Here is a 21,345-nt window from a genome sequence, read left to right on the forward strand (position 1 = left end):
AGCCAGGAAGGCTAAGGCTAGCACTCAGACAAGGCTGTATGTTGGTGATAACAGGAAACTGATTTATACTTAAATTGCAATGAATAAAAATAGGGAAAAGGAGAATTTGCAGAAATTATATGAAAAGCTCATCCAATATAAGCTTTTTTCCTACATCAAATATTACTTTTGCTGACTTTGTGGATGTGTTCTCAGTGCAGTCAGAGAGCGAAAATGCCTATTATGGGGAAGGAAGCCTTACTCAGTAGGCGAGAGTGAGGAGTGACCCTGTTCAGGTTTATTTCACAGAAGAGGAGTTCCCCTTTGCCCTTTCTACTGTGCCAAGTAGAAACACTGAGTATCTCTGAACTGTAGGCTGCCGAAGGGAAGAAGCAGAGCTGGAACTGAGAATCCTAAATCAGCTCTTTAGAAATTAATCAATGTCCATTCTTCCTTTTCACTTCAGTAAGCTGTGGTTGAGAAGGGAGGAGGGAGTGAGAAGAGGTAGGGAAACTAGGTGGGAAGGAAAAGGGATATCTGGGAATAAGGAGATGCTCACATAGAGGAAAGAGTGAAAACGTTAAGAAGATAGCAGGAGGGAACTATAAGTTGTTGAAATATCTGAGGGGAAAAAAAGTGTGAGTTATAGGAAGAAAGGGGAAACATGTCAGGGAAAAGTACCTATCTTTATAGGAAATGGGGAACAATTCAATAAGAAATAACACTGAACTATTTTTAGAAAGCTTTCCCCAACATCTTATTCCCTTCAAGCTGTGCTTTTCTTAAAGTTAGTTATCTTGTTTAATTTGAGTCCGTAGCAATATCAGCTTAGAAAAAAAGTTTGGGTAGCCTCCCCAGTGGGGAAGTATAAATCACTAACCACTGTGTCAGAAAGGAAAGAAAAAGGGCCCAACACATTGAATATGTGTGTGTATATGTGTACATATTTTACACATGTATGCATAAAAATATTCTTATTTAGAAATAGAATAATTTCTTTTGTAATTGTCGACTTTCAAGGCAATCTTATTCCTTTTTGGAAGCTTAACTCATGACTGCTGGCAGGGTCAAAACAAGTGACAGATGAGTGTAGACTTCGAGGGTATCTCTGATATGCCTGACCATGGGCACAGCCTCCCTGTGTTGTGGTTTGTTTGTGTGTTGAGTATGAAACACAGGTATTTGTGAAAGCTGATTGTTTTCCTTTCTGTTTGGTACCATCTATTATTATGGGTATTTTTTTGAGTCTATTTAAAGTGCTATTTTTTCCTCCTTGAGGGCTAATTTTCAGTGTTGTTTGGTCTTAATGTCCAGTTAGAAATACTCAGCACAGTTTCTATTGTGCTGACTTTTTGGCTGTGGAGCTGTCGCCAAAGCACAATGTGGTTCTTGAAGGCCCCAAAGACTGTCTGCAAAATGCCTTGGTGGAAATGGTAGGTACTAAGTTGCTGCATGTGCTTGAATGTGCAGGCTTCAATGTAAGTTTTTTGGTGGAGGGAGGGGACAAGGTGTACTTTTGTGCTTTGTACAATGTACTTTTGAGCCCATATTATGAGGCTTCTTTTTCCTAGGCTGAGACTGTGAGAGTTATTCTTGTGAACAATCCCTAAATGGTAGATAACGCACTTATATCTGCTTTTTTATGTTGCAAGCCTGGGATCTTCAAAACAGCCAAGTAAGATTAGCCCATTGGCAGCCAGGTCGTACTTTTGAGGGTTCCAGACTCTGATGTTGTTAGACACAAGGAAACAAAACACCAGGTTATTCCTTTTATTTAAAATCACTTTGATAACATAATTAATTTATGTAATAAGTATTTTTGTTTTGTCACTCCCCCAGTGAATTCTTCATTTCCAGTGCACCTGTCCAGTTCATGGATTTTAAATATATTTAGGTTTTCAAAAGTTTCCAAAATTCTGTAGGAGCTGTTACAGAGAGTCTTTGCACCAGTGACAATGTAGTCCTACTTTGTATATACACCATTGTGCTCTCACTTGAGTTGCCTGGTTTTTAATCTCTCTGCTTGCCATGATGCTTGTGATAAAATAATCCATGGACTGATGTAGTGATAAACCATGGTGTTTAAGTCAGAAATCAGAACTGAAATCTGGTAATGATGAAAAAGAAGAGACATTACCATATGTTCAGGAACCATGCCGAGAGGGATGTCTTTTTTTCCACAGCTGCCCTACTATTTTTCAAATAATGTAAAATTTGAATAGAAAGGAAGGCTTGGATATCACTCCCATGGGCCTCAGAGCTTAATTCAGAGATAACTTCCAATCTTTTAATTGGAAATGTTTTGCTTTTTTCTTCAATTTTTCGTACCAGTGGCAACTGGACTTAGCATCTCACTGTGGTAATAAATGAAACATTTACCTTTTTGGAAACAGTTTGGGACTGACTAATTTCTTCTTGTAACTTTCAGGGTTAAAAACTCAAGGTAAAATTTTTTAACTGCCAAGCCCGATTGTTTTAAGAAATGAATAAAAATCATCTGAACATACAAAAAAGGGACACCTTTAATTTCTCTTCTTCCAAGTCTGTAATATATGGATTTAAAATGATGGTTTTAATCCCATATTAACTGCCTATGTTGCAGAAGGAATCTCTAGCTATGTTGAATAATAGGGATTCTCTTAATGCACTCTGATATGAGGTATCCAAGTCATTAACGTGGGGCAGACAGATTACAGGAAAGCTGGGCTTTCTGGGGCCATAACAAAAGTGTAGGCATAATACCCTAGAACACGTGAAAACACCCGCTAAAGCACTGGACATATGTGTCTGGCCTGCTGAACCCTGTTTACATATCTTCACCTTGTCCAAAACTGTGGAGAGAGCTGTGAACAATACAAAATTTGCTTTCCCTCCTCATGATATTTTCCAGTTACTTGGATCTCATGACGTTAAGCTGGCAACATGGGTAGCAAAAGGATAGTACTACTGCTCAGCCAGTGGTGTGAGCTGCAGTGGCCTTGCAGCATTAAAAGTGAATGCAAAGATCAGAATTGCCCATTAAGCAGAGCACCCGTCTTGCATCCTGCTGCGAGCGCCCTCTTCTTCCATAGTGATGGTCTCTGTAATCAGAAAAAATTCCTGTGGACAACTGCGTGTCCCCGCGGGTGAGTCTCTGAAGTTGCCTGCTGTGCTCTCTAGGGTACTAATTAGTAAATGAATGTAAAGGAAACCCGACTTGGGCTGAGGAATACTTTATGAGCTACTAGGTTAATTTTTTACTACTGAATAATAGTAAAAAGTTGGCTTTGTTAGTTCAGACCAAAAACTATGTACATGTTTGTATATTTTATTCAAACTCATTAACAGAGATTATAGTTCCAGACACTGGTGTGACAGGCTGTAATAGGAAAGTAGGGTTAAAAAAGCTTTGAAACATCAGAGTTCACACTGTGCTCAGCAGAGATTGACACAAGTCTTATATATTGATACACATAATTAAGTGTGAATTTCCCCAAAATGTTGAAAAGGAATTTTAATAGTTTAAGAAGTCCCTAAAGCTATCTGGCCGTCCTTGGCTTCCCATTTGATCTGATGATTGCAGAACATAAGAAACTATGGAGTAAGAGCTAACAGCCATTCCCAAGCCCAAGGTCCCCTCCACCCCTGCTCCTTGTGATTTGATCTCAGTATGAATATTACTCATTTGATCTGCTGCTTCTGCAGTTTATCATTCAATGCCTGGACCTCAGCTGGGTTTAAAATATTTAGAAAGAGGCTGCCTACAGATGGTGTATAATTTAATGTACAACTGCTTAACGTAGTTGGTTTTCAGAGAGGCAACCCCCAGGATTTAAAATGGTGTGGAAATACTAGAATAGAGCTCCCTTACTGAGAAAATGCCATTGTTAAACATTTATCAATAGACTCTCTTGCACAGAACATTGATGACAGTTCAAGCTGTCCTTAGATGGATTCTTATTCTCCTGGAGTTACACAGCAATGCACAGTGTGACAAGATGTGCTTCAGCTGTAAAAATGTTTATAATGCATAAATATTCTTTTAATGTTTTTGCCCTAAAGTGCATCACACAGCACAGACACCCGTACTTTCTGGAGTGGTGAATTTGTTTTGTAGATGCTGCATGTATTATGGGATTTGAGATTGTGATATCACATTATTATTATTATTATTATTATTATTATTATTATTATTATCATTATTTTTTCTTCTATAGTATCCCTTGTGTGTAATTAAAAGTAATGACTTCCAATGAGTCCCTTACCTACTTCAACCCACTGGAAGGAAACTGCTTCTCAAATTCGAACACTTTATATTATACACATTCCTCCTTTGCCGCATCCTGTTCTACCAGGGCAGCACAGCAGGTGCCAAACTGAAATACACTTGCTGTAGCATGTCTGGTTAGACTTTATGAAAGGTACTTTCTGGCTGGTGGGGATAGAATGCATGCAATGGAGCTTTAATATATTTTCATCCCATAATCTGATACTGTACAATTAACTGTAAGAAATTGCTTTCTCTAGGGTAATTCAGTTTATTCAGAGTACTGTAGCTGCTAGTCCATTTGCCCCCAGAGATAACCTCAGAAATAGGTGTAATAGATAATTACTGTGTTTCTAGTTGAGGGAAAAAAGAGAAAAATCAGTGATGAAAGCGGATTTGCATGTTTGATTTTATCTGCATATTTCCACTGGCCTAACAATTGCATCTGCCTCTGTAATTTTTCACATACCAGACCAACTTATAATGGTTGTAGGAATAATTTTGTTGGCAACAAACTGTGCTGTGTTGATTCTCAGCTATGTCCTTTTCTCATTAAATGATCAGTGCAGCTCATTGAAGATATATTCTGCCCAGGAACATATCTTCAGAAGGTAACTGATGGCAACAGAAGTAAAGTAAAGCCAGTGAAAGAGTAATAGGAAGTGAAGAGAAAGAGTAAAATAACTTACCCACCCCAGCTTAGAAACCTTTAGGTGTGATGGATCACTTCTGTCCCTGTGTTTGGGGGAAAAAGTAGCAATAGCTATGTTGCATTTTATCACAAAGACTATATCTTTGCACATTACCTATACAAACATATAGGGAGCTTTCAAAAGATTTAAAACTACCTTATCATTAGCTCCTCGTCATTAGGTTTATGAATTGCAAGCACCCTTGACAGGAACTGCTACGATATTTACGCCAAATAGAGTGACTTGGAATAATTCAAATGGATTTAAAAAAATTTCTGCCTTCCAAGTGAAATCAGCTAATGGCAGCTTTCAGATTATACTTTTGTTCTTTCTCTTTCCAAAGCTTTTAAACTCTACTGAACTTTTTTGAACTAAATATATTTGAAATTGCTTTCATCTAGGCGAAAAACATACCTGCTTTCTCTTGCTTTTGCTCTAGCTGGTATGAACATATTTTTCTGAGGAGGTGGAAATCTGTGGTAATTCCTGAACAAGATGGATTGCTGGACACACAATAAATACTGTGGTTGAGTGTCGGTAACATACAGAGAGAGCATTAAGTGTATACATTTAAATAAGTACAGTTTAGAAATGCACATGTTTATAAATATAAATCTACTGGATTAGACATTATCTAGACAAATATATTGTCACAGATTGCTCCTCCTCATGGTGAAATCCATGGAAAGAGGCTGAAACAGACAACTCCATATGCTGAAACCTTTCCACAACATCAGCCCTAGCAGAGGTGGTTTGTAGCTGATGGAGTTGGGAAAGTGTTGCTCTGCTCAACTGCTCTAAGCATTGAACGGGGCATCTTACATCTCCAAAGGCATTTCTGAGTCTTAATATGTTGCATCTTCCCAGGATGATTCAATGTTGGTTAATTTTGAAAATGATTGAAATGGGTCACTAGTGATGGCATGGGTGACCTCTTCAGTTTTTGTCATACATGGAAAGATGACATCACAGAAGGAAGTTGAGCATTAGCTGTGCACAGATGTCTTAATAGACATGTGTAGCCAAAATGAATGGGACTGTGAGATTCAGCAGAAGACATGTAGCTGTTTACAGAATTGTTCTGTAGCTGTTTACAAAATTGCTCTACACAGTGTGTATAAAAGTTGAATTAATCTCCCAGGCTCCCTTTATAGTCAGTGGAGAGAAATGGGCAGTTTTGGGGTGTGTTTCATCTCCTCCTATAGTTAGTAACAAAAACGAAGATTTTAAATCTTGTTTGATATAGTTTAAGATGTTATTAAGCCTCATCAAACTCTTTTGAATCTTGAATGTGTACCCTGAATGACTTCAGCATTACCGTACCTCAGGCTGACACGTTTTTCAGAAGTGAAAGGAGGCTGAGATGATGGTCTGGCTGATGGCAATTTACAAACGTGACTAATAGCTAAAATATAGTGACCTCAACTCTCATCCAGCAACTGTTCAATATCTGGACCCTGAGGATTCATTTCACTGATATGAGATTTCTGTACTCACAAAGAAGTCTTTCTTGCTGTACAGAAAAGGGAATAAAAATCTTGAAAAGGCAGGGCTGTTAATGATTAATGGTAGGCGTTTAAAATTCAGAAAAATCACAAAGTTAAAAACATGTTTCCATAGTCAAATTTTATTTCAAGTACTTCTACTTCTTTGCAAGCTTTATTAGTTGGTGGTAAAATGCCAGTTGATATTGAGCAATCACTAACTTAAAGTTTATTGACTTCAATTTATTAGCTAAAATTATTACTATTTTTAGTGTACTATTGCTAATATTCCTCAAAAAAATGACTGCACAGTGATGAAAGAATGGAAAAGGGAAGTAAAAAATGCTTGTTATGTTAAAGTTAGTAGTGATAGGACTGAGTGGGTAGTGAAACTGAAGATGCGAGTGATTTGAGCCCATTACGCTGGGTGACTGTACAGCACAGTCACTGCTGTAACTCATAATCAGTGATGTTAAAAATGATGGGTGATTCCTTTCTCAGGTCTTTTTTCTTAAGAGCTTAGCTCATTTCACTGTCTGCTAGTCTGCTCCCAAATCATGCTTTCACCTGAAAGGCTGTATAAAGGAAGACGGCATTTGAAATGGCCAGCTGATACTTTATATTGACAAATGCAGCATGCAAATGGACTTGAAGACTCGATAAAAAAGGTTCCAGTAAACTTCTGTCCAAAACTTGGGCAGCATGTCATTGGAGAGGAGGCATACTAAGAGCTTCCTGCTGTGGTGAAGATGCTTTACTGGAAGGGTAAACCTAGGTCACGTAGTTTCCTCTGCTGTCCCCAGTACCACACACTTATGTTTTAGGGTTTGGATCCCAGCACTGGACCAGCGAAACAGATCCAGGGTAATGCTTCCCTATGAGTAGTCCTGGATTTGGGAGTGGTGGGTGGCTTTTACTTTCAATGTATGAGGGACTGTCAGTGATCTGCCACTTGGCTGAAATAAATGAAAAGTTATATTAGCTGCCTTTAGCACCTGTGAAGTTGTCCACACCTCCTCCATCAGGGAGTAGAAGTCTGTTCTGTAGCAATGCTTGGTGGATATCTCGTACAGGTGTTGTTCCCCCTTTGAAGTGCTGCCACAGTCATGTTTTGGGGACAGTTAGTTCTGAAAATAACTGCTCCATCTTCTCTAATCTTCTGGGAAGGGGAGATCTTTGGAGACAGATTTTAAATCAGCTTGGATACTTATACAACAAGATCCATAAAAACCAGAGGCTATTTTTGACTGCTGATTTTGGCTTGAATATATCTTGGAGGTTTAGCCTGTCTACTTAGTTCTCAGCAATTGTTTTCTTCTTTTTTCGTTTTCCTTTTTTCCAAATTATTAATTTTTTCTTAAACATGCAGAATCATTTTCTGATGCCAGTGACTGGATAGCAGAATGAGATGAAGCCACCACTGACTTAGACTGAAGGACTGAAGGGTTGCTGGTAGTTCCAGCACTAGTTCAGTACGCACCAGGATAAGACCAATACATAACTAAAACTGGATATTGTTTCAAAGCACTACACTATAAAGGTTTGTTTTCAAACACTTAATAGATACCTTAAGCTTAAAAAAAAAATTAAAATAAGGCTTCTATGAATTCTTCTGTATAATAATTTCCAAGAGTTCCAGTCTGTCACCCACGAGACTAGAGAGTTTATCAGCAGATTATAGGTTAATGGGAAGCGGTGGCCAAAGCACAGGGTAGGAGAGAATAGAAAAAGTATATCAATGAACATTTAGACATGAATGCTTTTAGTCATTGTCAGTGAATGTGACAGCTGTTGTGTGACAACCGATTCAAATGCAGTTATATAATCCATTGGGTTTTTTTTCCTTTTTTTCCCCCCAAAGAAAAGGAAGTACACTATTAACAGTGCTATATAGCACTTAAATACAATGTAAATGTTATACATATTGTATTTAATTTTGAAAATTTAGATAGAGGAATCTAGAGTGAGAAATATAAAACCCCTTTACAGGTCTCTTTCAAAATGCAAATTTATGTCTCAAGGGGCCAGTGGAACTTAAAGTATGAATACAGTCTGGATTTAGGGAGTTTTAAAAACACATATTACTGAATTGATAGAGCATAACAGTTCCCTTGCTTAGGCAGCATTATGGTCTATCTTGTAAAATGTACTTGGGGACATGTAAAATGGTTTATTAAACCTACAGTCCATAACTAGAGTTGTTACATTTTAATGTATATATTTTTCATTCATGGATTATTGAACCACTAAATCCTAACAATTTGTCCTCATGCCAAACAATTTCTTTGAGTGTTGTTCTGAGCTTTTTTAGTAGCTGTGTAACTGTTGGAACATACCCCAAATCCTCAAATTTTAAAGCTATTCTTCAGTGCACCCCTGTATACAAATATACATTTAAAAGAAGGCAAGGAAGGAAGTTTCTGTTCACTTTTTCTGTGAAAGCATTTCATGCAAGAAATCCATGAAGTGTTTCTGGGTGGGAGATCTGCAGTTTTGGGGAGCAAATTCTTAAATGTAAAGTGTTGTCTGTAACCATGAGGGATGTATACAAAAAGAAATAAGGAAAATGACTACATATTCTGTTGCATGAACCATTTTTTTCTCAGAACTTAGGGACGGCTTGCTATTTAGAAAGTGTCTTTCTCCCTGCTTTTACATGGCATATTGTTCTTTCGTGGTAGTGAAAAGTTGGCAGATGTTATAAAACAGTGGTGATTTAAGCCTACTAGGTATGCCAAATGATTTCAGGGTATTGGGTTTGGACTGTATTTACCTTCCATTTTCTTCCACTGTTATTAGAAATAACTCTAGGGAAGAAGCTGAACTACAAAGAGCTGAAAAATAGGAAAGTAGCATCTCTTTTCTGCATTTTCCAAGGCCCCACATAAGTGATATTCCTAGTACTTAAAATATCTCTATTGATTTGAAACATCTCATTGCTGTGTTGTACCAATGGCTCTCCTACAAACATATATGTAGGATTTGTTATTCATCTCATGCCTGAAGAGAAACGGGAACTGAGAATGTTTATGGACATAACTCTGTGGTCTAGGTTTCAAGATTTTCAATGACAAAGTATCTGCCTAAAAGATCTCTTACTGCTGTTGATTTTATGAACATTATTGATAAAATAACTTTAAGCAAGGCAACAACACCATAGTATTTGTGAAATGGCACACTGAAGAGCAAAATGAGTACAATCACAGAGGCTGTCTCTATTGGTTTTTTTCCATCTGGAAAAAGACGACTGGTTTAGAGAGTAATAGAGCAAATTTAGAAAGGGAAAGATATGTGCTCTAAATGCACATAATTGTGTTATTGCAGGCCCGCATCTCTTGCCTGTGAAGAGATAAAGATGTTTCCAACATTGTCTGAAAGAAAGGCAATTTATACAAGGCAAGTTTTATAAGGACAATCTATCCTTTATTTTTACTTGGTGGATCTTTGTTGTGTTAGGAATACTGATTTCCATGAGATATAACCTTTAGCTTATTTTTATGTGATCCTCCCTTTCTGTTCTCTCTGGTTGTTATTATTACAACATTTCAGATTATTTATTCTGAGGCATTGCCATGAGTAGAAAATTTCTTAAAGAAGAATATAGCCAAGATATATAAGAGTTTATTTTGTTTGCTTCTGACTGAGAAAATTATTTTGCCATCCCTTAGGCTATAAACTGTCTTTTCAGGCTGTAAGAATCTACGCTTTCTTTGCAGGTATGGTTAATGACCAGACTCCTTGAATCCCTTATGTTTGCCTTAGAAACCTTTTTCAGTTTGTGCTGATGAGGAAGCATTGTCCAGGACCTAAGGGTTGCACTGGATCCTTCTACTATAACATCTAATATGACAGTGAGCATTTACCAGATCACCTCTTATCTGGGACTGCTAAATTTGGTTCTCAACAGAATTAACTTAGGAACTCTGTACAGATTGCTTTCTTGAAGACTATTTTATGTTTCGTAAGATGTGAATTAAGCACCTGTTATTAATATAGATTACAAATGCAATGCAATATTTGGAGTATCTTTCATTTCAGCCTAGTGACTATTTCATCAGTTTTACCACTTTAACTTAAAGGGAAATGACTTTCTTATCATAAATGTTAATTAAACTTTCTTGCACCAAAATACTCTTCAGAATAATTGAATATTGCTTACAGACAGCTTCTTCTAGACATTGTCAAACCATTTATTTAAGATAAGGGTTAATAGATTTTTTTTCCTATGAAAAGAGAAATTTATTTTAAAAATGTATTTCACTTATTTAGTGGGGACATTTTTTTTTGTTTGTTTCTACGAAGAATATTGTGGTGGTTTCTGCAAAGATTACCATCCTTGTAACCTTTCTCCTTCTCTATATGTAGATTGCATAGAGATTCTTATTTTTTTTTGTGTGTGTTTTTTCATCAGATAGCTTTTGGTATAAACTACATAGTCTCCATATTCTTAAATCATGCACAACGCCATATTAAAACTGGAAAATGAAAAATCTATGACAGAGGAAGCTTGAAAAATAGGAATAAAATGGGAAAGCACACTTGCATGTACATAAACAAAACAATGAAATGGAAGTAACCCACATTTTACTCTTCAAATTTAAGTATAGCATTTTTAAGATCAGAGTCATCAAAACTGACCTTTTCATCTTCTGTAGCAATAGTAAGAATTCCTCTTCTCCGCCCCCCCCTTTTTTTTTCTTCACCTGTTCCTATCAGAGCCAGGATCAAAAAAGAAGTTGTTACACTTACATGTCAAGAATCATGACATGTAGACAAAAGCAGAATGCATTATTTCTTGGTGAGCGTGTTATACAATAAGACTTGACTGACATTTTACAAAATTTGAGATGCTTTCTGTTCAGTTGATTTAATTAAAACAAGATATTCAGTTCTGTGCAATGCTTGTGCATAATCTATTCTAAGCCATTCAAACATACAAGTATATAAACGTAAAATGGTATTAGATTGACTCAAATGACTTGTCATTCTATTTGCAGATACCTCAAATCAGCTATGCATCTACAGCTCCAGAACTGAGTGATAACACCAGGTATGACTTCTTCTCTCGAGTGGTCCCTCCAGACTCCTACCAAGCACAGGCAATGGTTGACATTGTGACGGCCCTTGGATGGAACTATGTGTCGACACTGGCTTCCGAAGGAAACTATGGAGAGAGCGGTGTGGAGGCGTTCACCCAGATCTCCAGAGAAATTGGTGAGTGTACGTTTATCAGGTTTTGTATTTATAGTTTTTGGGTTACAGAGCATCACTGTGCTCTGCCTAGGTCTATGCAGTGTGATCAGAACACCTCCAGGCGTGTTACCTGGACTCAAGTGGAGAGGTTTATGGATGATTTTTTCTGCTCAGGCATCTGTGAAGGTGACAGTTCTGGCAGTAAATTAAGAATAGCTCCTGAGAAAGGCAAAAAACTGTATGTTTCTTGCCCCTTTTGTAAAGGGGAGCTACTTGATGAGTTAAGGAGCAACCAGCAGCTGAATTACGGCCAGATTTGAGATGTGGTTGATTTAGCTTAGGAAAATCATAATCCAATGAGACATCATTTTCCATGGTCCAGCACTGATAAATCTAGGGTTTTTAATTTTGGTGAATTTGAAAAGCAACAAAACATTTGTAAAGTACAAAGACATATCCTTGTTGGTTTTCCTTCAGGATGAAATGTGCTATATAAATATAGGCATTATTATGGGAAGTATATTTAAGTCCCTTGGATTCTGCCTTCCCCTCACCCCCCACTCCAGTTAGTTATCAGGAGCAGTAGCTTTTGGACACCAAGGAATAAGTTGATGAATAGCAGGTGGTTTGAAAAAGGATGGAACTGGTCTTTCACTAAGTACATTGTTAAATGACACAAAATAATACCCTTAAAAAAAAATTACAGACAGCCTTCCTGTCCTTCCTCAGAAAGTCTGGATTAATCTACTGGACTTGACTTTCAGGGCATGTACATATGAAGTCTGGTTGTTTCAAGTCAGCTTGGGTGAGAAAATGTGATAATGTATTCCATTTTCAAAAACTGTATGTAAATATAGAGACCATCTCAGTCATACAGGAAGGCACATGTGTGTCTCAAGTACTTATGCTTGAACCATAAAGGTTACTGATTACTCACAACTATTTGGCAGTAGGACAAAAATGAAGCAATTCATGCCATTAAGGAACCGGTGTGTACAATATGCTCAATCACTTAACTAATAAATATTCTGTTTTAGCTTCTAATCAATGCTGTCAGATCCTAGATGTCTTCACGGGAGAGCCAAGGCTGACTGCAATACAATGGTTTTATCTGGACTTAGCAAAGGCATGGATAATTCTTCCACAGTTCATATCTAAAAGAGAAGATTTATCTGTTGTGTCAAATACAGCATTGAGCAGATTGGCTGCCCCAGATAGTCACTGAGTGGTTTTTTGGCTGAAAATCACTTTTTCTTGAAAACATCTGCAGCCCAGCTAGTTATGCTGAGTCCTGAAAGTAGACAAATAAAGTGCTCAGGACTTTTTTACTGTTTTTGATTTCCAGAAATATGAGAGTTCTTCAGATGGGGGCAAGAACAACTGTGATTTCAGTATAATCACAGTGATTTGTGTTTGAGTCACTTGGATCTGGATCAATCCTAGAATAAAAGACGACCATTGTCATTTGCTAAAAATTTAATATTAATAAGATTAGTTAAATAAATATTATTGTGAATAATAATTCGCTGATTGTGAATCCAAAGCAATTAAGATAATGAATGGGTGTCCTAAACATTACAAGGTCTGTGTAACACCAAGAAGCATAAAAAATGGTGATTTGTGGTTGTTTGTTTTTTTTTTTCATTCCATTTTTCCCCTTTTCTTCCCCCCCATTCTTTTTCCCTTTTTCTTTTTTTTTTTTTTGTCTTTTTTTTTTCCCTCTTATGACTTAGGTACTCTAGTAGAGCACTTGATTTTAATAACCTCTGTGCTCATAGCAACTTGCTAACTATTATGAGTATCAAGGACTTGTATGGTTCTGAAGAAGGAAAGCAGAGGGGAGGCAGGGCAGACAAGTAATTTTAATTCCTAGAAAAATGTTGAAATAAAGAATCAGGTAAATCATATGTAACTACAGGGACATGATCAATAGCCAGTGCAGAATTGTCAAGAACAAATAGTATCAAAGCCACCTAATAATTTTCTTTGACAGGATAACAGCTTTATAGCTGGAGAAGAAGCACTTGATGTCATGTCTCTTGAATTTAGTAGTGTTATCTCAACTGTCACATACAGTATTCTCTGGAGCAAATTTGGGAATTGTGATCTAGGTGAAAATATCATAGGCTGGATGCAGACCTATTTAGAAAACCTTGCTCAGAATCTAATTAACAATGGTTTCTATTTAAAAGGAAGAATGTTTTTGTGGTATTTGGCAGGTGTTTATGCTGGATCAGGTACTAGCCAATATTTTCATGTTTAGCCCAGATGGACTTGGAATGAAAGATATGCTTGTAAAATCCGGAGGTGACTTCAAGCTGCGAAGGACTAGGAGTGTATTGGAAGAGATTCTTAAGAGTCCAAAACTGAAGATATGGTCTGAAAAAAACAGTGTGCATTTCAAGAGTCAAATGCAAGGCATTGTGTTTCAGCAAGAAGGATCTGTACAATGAGGAATACAGAAAGACTGGTCAGATAAAAAGGATCTGAGCATGATAGTAAGTTATAGCCTGCCTATATGCCTCATGCTTTACTGGAACATGCAGATGGGCATACCATCTGTAAATTAATTTGAGTAATGCTCCAATTTGCCTGCTAATTGTGAAACCTCATTTTGACGCAGTACAGGTTTTTACCCTCACCTCACAAAAGGTGAGAGGCTCCGCAAGTGGGAACAAAGGCAATCACAAATCTTGAAAAGGTGGTATGTGAGGTGCAACTGAGCAAGGTGGTTTGCTAGCCTGAAGAAGTGTTGACTAAGAAGGGAAGGTGATGGAAAGCAATGTTTTCAAATAGACAAATGGCTTTTACAGAAAGGTAGGGGACCACTTGTTCATTGGAATACAGTGTATGTGAACAGAAGTAATGGAATTAATCTGTAGCATGATTCCGTTTAGATTTGGAGAAAGCCCCTTTTAATGGTTAAGACATTAAAGCATTAGACCAGCTTGCCTGGGGACATTTTGGAGCCTCCTTTGCTGAGGATCTGGGAGAATGCATTAGACAAACACCTGCCTAGGGATTATATAAGTGTACTTAGTTCTTCCTTGGGGCTGGGAGGTGGATTGGATGATTTCTTAATGTCACTTCCAGCCTGATTCTATTATCCACTCTCCTCAGACTTTTCACCTGAACCATAGGGCTGGAAATGCTTTTGAAATTGAAAGTTTGAATAGCAGCTAATTATGAGGTCTGAGATATAGGGTCTAGGTAGGTTTATAAAAATCATCACATAGTATAAGGCTGCACACGAAGCATCAAACTTACCAGCTCTGTGTTAATAAACTGTGTGTTAGGAGAACCTAGTCAGGACTTTGCTCCTCCTGTGCTTCTGGCATGCAAACACATAGGACAGCTCGGCTCCTTTCTGAGTACTTTACATCTTGCTTAAGATAAGTAACCAACAACTGGAAGCAAAATGAATGTGAAGATTAGCATAATGGAAAGCAATATGTTTGAGGAAAGAACATGAAAGAAACTGATATGTTCATTTCCGAAAAAAGTTCAGTGCCTGAGAGGACATGTGAGATAGATGTTTTGAAAATATAAGTAGGAAACCTTGGTTTTTTTGGCATGTTTGTTTTGTCATGTTTATTTTCTTGTGTATGGTTCTTTTGCTTTTTTCTTGTTTGTTTGGTTTTTTAAAGTTTTCTTCAGTCAGTTAAGAATTAAGAAGGGATAGGGTTTTAAATATTTTTAAAGTAGAGGTTAATATCATGCACTTACAGTTTCAGGTACTTATTTATCATGAGCTTGACTCTTTGCCTCTAATTTTCAGTTTGATTGGCCCTCTATTCAACTTCTATTTCTTGATCAGTAACAGAAGCAGAAAGGAAGGAACAGGCTCCCAAATGAAATGTGGAATACTAAAAAGGTCAAAGTGGTGCCACCCTGACATGTCACAGAATATATTACATATCAGAATCTGCTCTCATTTTAATGACAAAGATCCTGTCTGGGACAAAGCATAGCTGGAAATTAAATATTTTACATGACAATGATTGTAAGGAGAATAGGGAATGGCACTTATTCCAATGCCTTCTTCCATGCATTATTGTTTGAAGACAATGATTAAATTTATAGAATTTTCTGCTTCCATTGCAAAGTTAATCAATGATATCACTATAAGCATTTTGGCATCATGATCAAATCGTTTTGGTACATTGGCCAAAGGAATGAATTCATACAGAATGATAACGCTTAAGGCTTTAGGCATTAAACTGAGAGAAACTTGACTCACCAAGAGAAACTAAAAAGAGGAAAAGAAAGAAGCACATTTTACCAAGTCCTCATTAAACTGTCATGCTGAATATTGCTTTTCTATTTACTTTGCTGTTAATGAGGTTTGACAAAATAAATGTTGGATAGTCTCTAATCAGACTTCTTTTAATGGTTCATTCCCCCTACTATTAGATGCCAGATGAATTTACCATCAGAGAGAAAATCATGCGATCCCTTTCACTTTTTTACAGAATACAAAAACATTTGGCTCAGAAGAATCTCTCTGGGCTCAGAATACTTACTTAGTTAGTGCAAGGTTTGTACTGGAAAATGTAACAAATCCACAAATAGTATATGAAATGCTATGTGACAGATTTTATCTCCACTAGTGGTCAGTGAAAAACTGACACAAGCGCTGACGGGTACTGGCAGTGAAACACTTATGAAAGTGTCAGAAGAGGAGGTAAAAATTATAAAGGCAGGGGACCGCAGCCAGTCATTAATAGGTGAGGAACTCCAGCATTGCTTGCCTGTTTTTTCCTTGTAAGTCAGCAAAGACAGCAAAGAGGATTTAGGACCAGATATTTGAGCCAAAATGGCATTACTTCGTAGCAGCTTTACCCCAGAAGAGAACAACGTACTTGATATCAGCGTATACCCTTGAATGCCTGTTTTTAGGGGCAGGGTTTGTAGTTTTACCTACTCCTTTTATCCTGGTATATTGCAGTTAATAGTATTTTTCTGAGAAGGGACCACAGTTACTTTATGATCATTCATAATATTTTACCATTACAGTCACATTGATAACTATATACCTAATTGTAATGAATACATATACTGAATGAATGCTACAGTAGCTTTATTTAAAATGTTTCAGACTTCAACGTAGTTAGCAATATTTTGTTTACATAAAGAATGGTCTGTAACAATTCTTTGCCATAATTCTTAGGTCCTCTTTGCCTCTTGTTTTTTGTGTCTACATTTATGCATTGTATCTCTGCTTTTCTCCAAATTATGGGGTTACTTCTTACCTTTAACATCTTTTCGATGCCTAAAGTTTTAAATAGATAGAGTGAGGTTTAGTCAGGAGTGGGGAGGGAGGGTTGAGGAGAATAATAATACTTAAGGGTATGTAACTTCTCCTCTCCACTTAGATTATTAATTGATAATTTAGAAATAAATAAGATGGACTGCTGTTAATTCACATTTCCTGCAGTAATCTTTGTATACCTTTGATATAAACCTAAAGCTTTTTGTATATCATTAAGCTGATGAATACAGTTTCCTTTTTTTTGTCTCCCCCCCCCCAGATGTTATTTAATAGTTTAAAAAGTCTTGCAACATGAAGACTGAAGAAATACGATACATGAAATGTAACCTTTTTCCCAGAGATATTTCTGCTTTAAAGACTGGTTTCAAGCTTAACAAATTAATTTTCACAACTAATAATATTCTAACATACCTTCACAAAGGGGAAACAGTTTAATTCAATTTTAAGTTTTACTTTTATATTTATGCAGCTGAACTCTATTGATAACACTGTATTTCAAGCTGCAAGCTGTAATTAATAATAACACTATATAATTGGCTACAGGAGCTTCAAAGTAATGTTTGAAAAATTACAAAAACAGATGGTAGGTGTATTAATATTGCAAAAGCTTGAAAATTATTCCTCTAGTTTTTAATATTTGTACCAATTAGTACCTGATAAAGAACAGTGTAGTTTTTAGGGATTTATGATGAGGGACCATTTTAATTTCTCTCAGTGGTGCTAATCAATATCATATGCTTCAGTTTAATTCTATGGTTTTTTTCTATAGTTTTAGGGAGGTAGCTTAGAGCAGCAAGCATACAGTGGTACTTTCCTGGTATGCTCTCTGACCCGCCAGGGATTGTTCAAAGAGGGACTTTATCTTTAACAGCTCTTGAGGGGTTTCTTCAGTCACTTAGATGAGATACTTTTTAAACCTCCTGTATAAAGCTCACTAGCTACAGTGGAGGGGCGGGGGGGAAGGCGGAAAGCTACTCTAGAACTGGGTTTTGTACCTGTCCCAAGGAGTATGTACCATGCGGTTGACCATAGTGGCAAAAGTTGCATAGCCAACCTTGTTTCCTTAACCAGCATAGCACAGATTCACTGATAAGCCTGAGAGAGTTGTATGCTGTTCAGATTTCTCATTTTTGTGGCCAATTCAAGCAATAATATCTCTCATAGGGGTGCTTGTAAGGTATTATGACAAAAAAAATGCCAGAGTTACAAAGAAGCCTAAGTAATTTACAGAAAATATAATTTTTTTTCATGGATTGTCTAAGCAATGTTGTCACATATTTGAAACCACCATTATACTTTAATACTTCCGGAGTGAACTAAGTAGTTATGAGAGTTGGCAAAGGGGGTCCCAAGGAGGCTTTAGTCTGGATCTAGGGGTAGATACAACAAGGGATATGCCTGTATGCTAAACGCTTCCTCTTGTTCCCCTGCTTGTACAAATTATTTTTATTCCACAGAAGACAGTTCGCAGTTTGATTCTGGAAGGAAGTCCTGGACAAGAAATAGGGACTTCTCTATGTGCTTGAAACTGAAAGAAGTCAGTGAATACTTCCTTGAATCTCACGGGGTTTAGCAAAGGATTAGATGCACAGGAAGGTTGTCTCTGAGGCTGCCAACTAAGCTTGGAGTAGGAAGACCTCACGCTTCCTGGTTTGGCCGACTGATATTTATTGTCTCATGCCAGCTGGGGTGTGAACAGTGGACAAGACTGAGTTCATTAGCTATTTTTATGTAGTACAGTTAGCAAATAGCTGTGATATTGAATGTCTTCTGAGTCTGAAGCTGATTTCATTTTCCTTATAACTGTCAGCTCTTGGACAGTTGAGACAAATAAGCTCCTCAGAGCAAGGACCGGTATGTTTCCACAGTGATGCCTACCGTGGTGAATTTAGAACATTTAGAAAACTCTGAAAAGTAAATGTTAAAAGCTTATTATAATATGAAAGACCTCTGTACCTTTATGTGTATACTCATATTTTTAACTTGCTCCTATATGTACTATAGAAGTCATTGGACTATATGATGTTTTTTTTTCTTTTTACTTCACATGAACACAAGATCTTTGCATTGGTTGTGGGCACAAATTCAAAGAATAATAAAAATGTCCAGGAAAGAAATTTTTATTTCAGTAGTGCTTTTAGTGCAATGGCTTATTAGTAGAACATTTTAACTTAGTCATGATACCTAGTTAAAAGTTTTTAAATGTAAAAATGCAAACAAAATTATAAATGTGTTGATGCTAATTTTAAGAAAGCAATCTTATTAGATTAAAAGCATACTTTTGTTGAAATACAGTGTGGTGTTCATAATGAATATGCATTCTCATGAAGTGGTTTTTCAAATGCAGAATGCTCTGCAGCAGTAGTTGGGGATTACAAGTTTCAGGGTCTATAAACTGAAGCCAGTAGTTTAAGGGAAACTATTTCAAATATGATGTAAGGTGTACATTTTAATATCAGATGTGACTAAGCATTTAAAAAATACTAGGGTATACTGGTATATTTATTTGGAGTTTAAATCAATAAGAGAATTCTTTCTAAATAGAAGTTCACTACAAAATATTGGGCCAAATTTAGAAATTACTGCTTAAACTGTAGTCTGTACTATGTTTGAGACCTCTATGATTGTAAGGGTGATTTCTGGACATATAAACTGTTACTAACATTTCTGAAATAAAAGGTAGGATAAATATATAGGTATTAATATACTGTCAGATCATTGCAATGACAGAAATGCAATTTCTCAAGTGCTGCTTTTCTGTGTATTAGTAGGTATTACTGTGGAGCTGTAGCTTCTCTTAGATTCTGTGACTCACTTTTGCTAAGGTGGAGTCCCAGAGCAAATAATTCACACATTATGAAAAAGCTCTCATGAAAGCAAACTTAGGAAATGTCTAAATCAAAAAGTAGCCATTCTAGTTGTTTATGACCAAATTTCACACAATCCCTTTAACAGGAAGTGAATTTCAACAGAGTTAATCCCAGTGGATATTCTGGTTATAAATGAAAGTATGTCTAAAGGGGATACTAGAAGGGAAAGCATCAAGGACACGCAATGTGATTTGCAGTCTGAATAAAGCTGCCTATGTTTGGTTTTTGCATTATGATTTAACTGTTGTGCAAGACAGAGGAGAACTATGGGAAACTATGACAGCTCAATTCCTATGGTAGTTGCGCTTAACTTGTTTAAAAAACAAAAACCAGCAACAACAACAACAACAACAACAACAACAAAAAAACCAAAAAAAACCCCAAACCCCAAACAACTGTCATTAATAAGCCCCAGATTCTTCACAGAATCTACAATGAGCGAGGTTTTTTTTCTCGTTTATCAAGAACTAAGCGCTCCTTTGTCCTTTATATTTTATAAACTTCTGTTATTGTCACTTCTGCAGAAAGTTTATCTTCACACTAAATTCAGCATGGCACCTTTTTTATTGCGGTGGTGCAAATGATTGTTGCAAGTCCAACTTGAATCAGGGATCTTATATGCAGACCATGGCATATCCTTGATCAGAATCTGTGTGAGTGAACTTCGCCAACATAACATTTAATGGTTTTGATTTCCCACTGTGCACAGATTTTTGTAAGGAAAGCCTGCACTTAAGGGCACCATCTGAGCAAATATGACAGGAAGGAGCATGGTAACATGGGCTTGGGCTGTATTTACATGTTCTTTTTTGTTAATATGTCAAAGGGTTCACAGTATTTGAATTGTGATCTTGGCTGTGCTTCACTGGTCTAGAGTCAGTAGTCTCATTCACATTAAGAAGTTACACATGGTAAAGAGAAGTTCCTGGCTCTTGAGTTTGCTGAGGAAATTGCATTTTTCTGCCTGAGAGTCCTTCTGTCTTCAAATAGTTTCTAGTAGTTTTAAATGTTCAGCATTTTTGCAGCTTTGCTTTCAACGTGGAGAACTGTACCTCTTAAAAGTCACGTGGGAGAAATGTGGCATGATTGAATATTAGCACTATACACTTAGTATCAGCTCTTTCATGATCTGTGGCTGCAGTTTAAACAATGAAGCACTGGAACTGTCAGACGGAGTCAGACACTGCTGGTCAATATCTTGTCTCCAGCGGCGGCCCAATTACATGGGATAGAAAGATACCAAAATCTTACTTAACAGTCACTGCCAGAATTGCCTATCCAAGGAGTGTTCTGTAACCCTGGGTATTTGTGGTTGATGCTTAGGTTTCCTGAAGCATGAAAATTTATATCCTTTATGATTTCTTCTTGTTATCATTTTAACCTCACTCATTGAATGTCCTCTTGTTTTGAAGCTATGAAAGGTATGCAGGAGAATCCAGTCAACCTCCTTCATAGCATGCCTTCTTACTTATCTTAATTCTGGGTTAGAAGATATGAAGTAATTGCAGTTTAATAGTTTTTTGCCATCAGTTTCTCGATCCCTTACTTCATTTGTATCTCTGTTAAGCTGTGTAGCCATGACTGAACTGTCCAAGTAAAACCTTACTAT

At 36.9% G+C, this 21,345-nt stretch overlaps 1 protein-coding gene across 3 annotated transcripts in view; it reads left to right on the plus strand.

The window, feature by feature from the left end:
* Positions 1-21,345, plus strand: part of GRM8 (glutamate metabotropic receptor 8) — a 355,863-nt gene that overhangs the window by 56,522 nt on the left and 277,996 nt on the right. For all 3 annotated transcript variants that reach the window (XM_064446155.1, XM_064446172.1, XM_064446165.1), the window contains exon 3: positions 11,399-11,615. In XM_064446155.1, the coding sequence (XP_064302225.1) occupies positions 11,399-11,615 (217 nt within the window). The remainder of the gene's footprint in view (positions 1-11,398; positions 11,616-21,345) is intronic.

Source organism: Phalacrocorax carbo, chromosome 1 (assembly GCF_963921805.1).
Source record: "Phalacrocorax carbo chromosome 1, bPhaCar2.1, whole genome shotgun sequence".
Taxonomy (NCBI): Eukaryota; Metazoa; Chordata; class Aves; order Suliformes; family Phalacrocoracidae; genus Phalacrocorax; species Phalacrocorax carbo.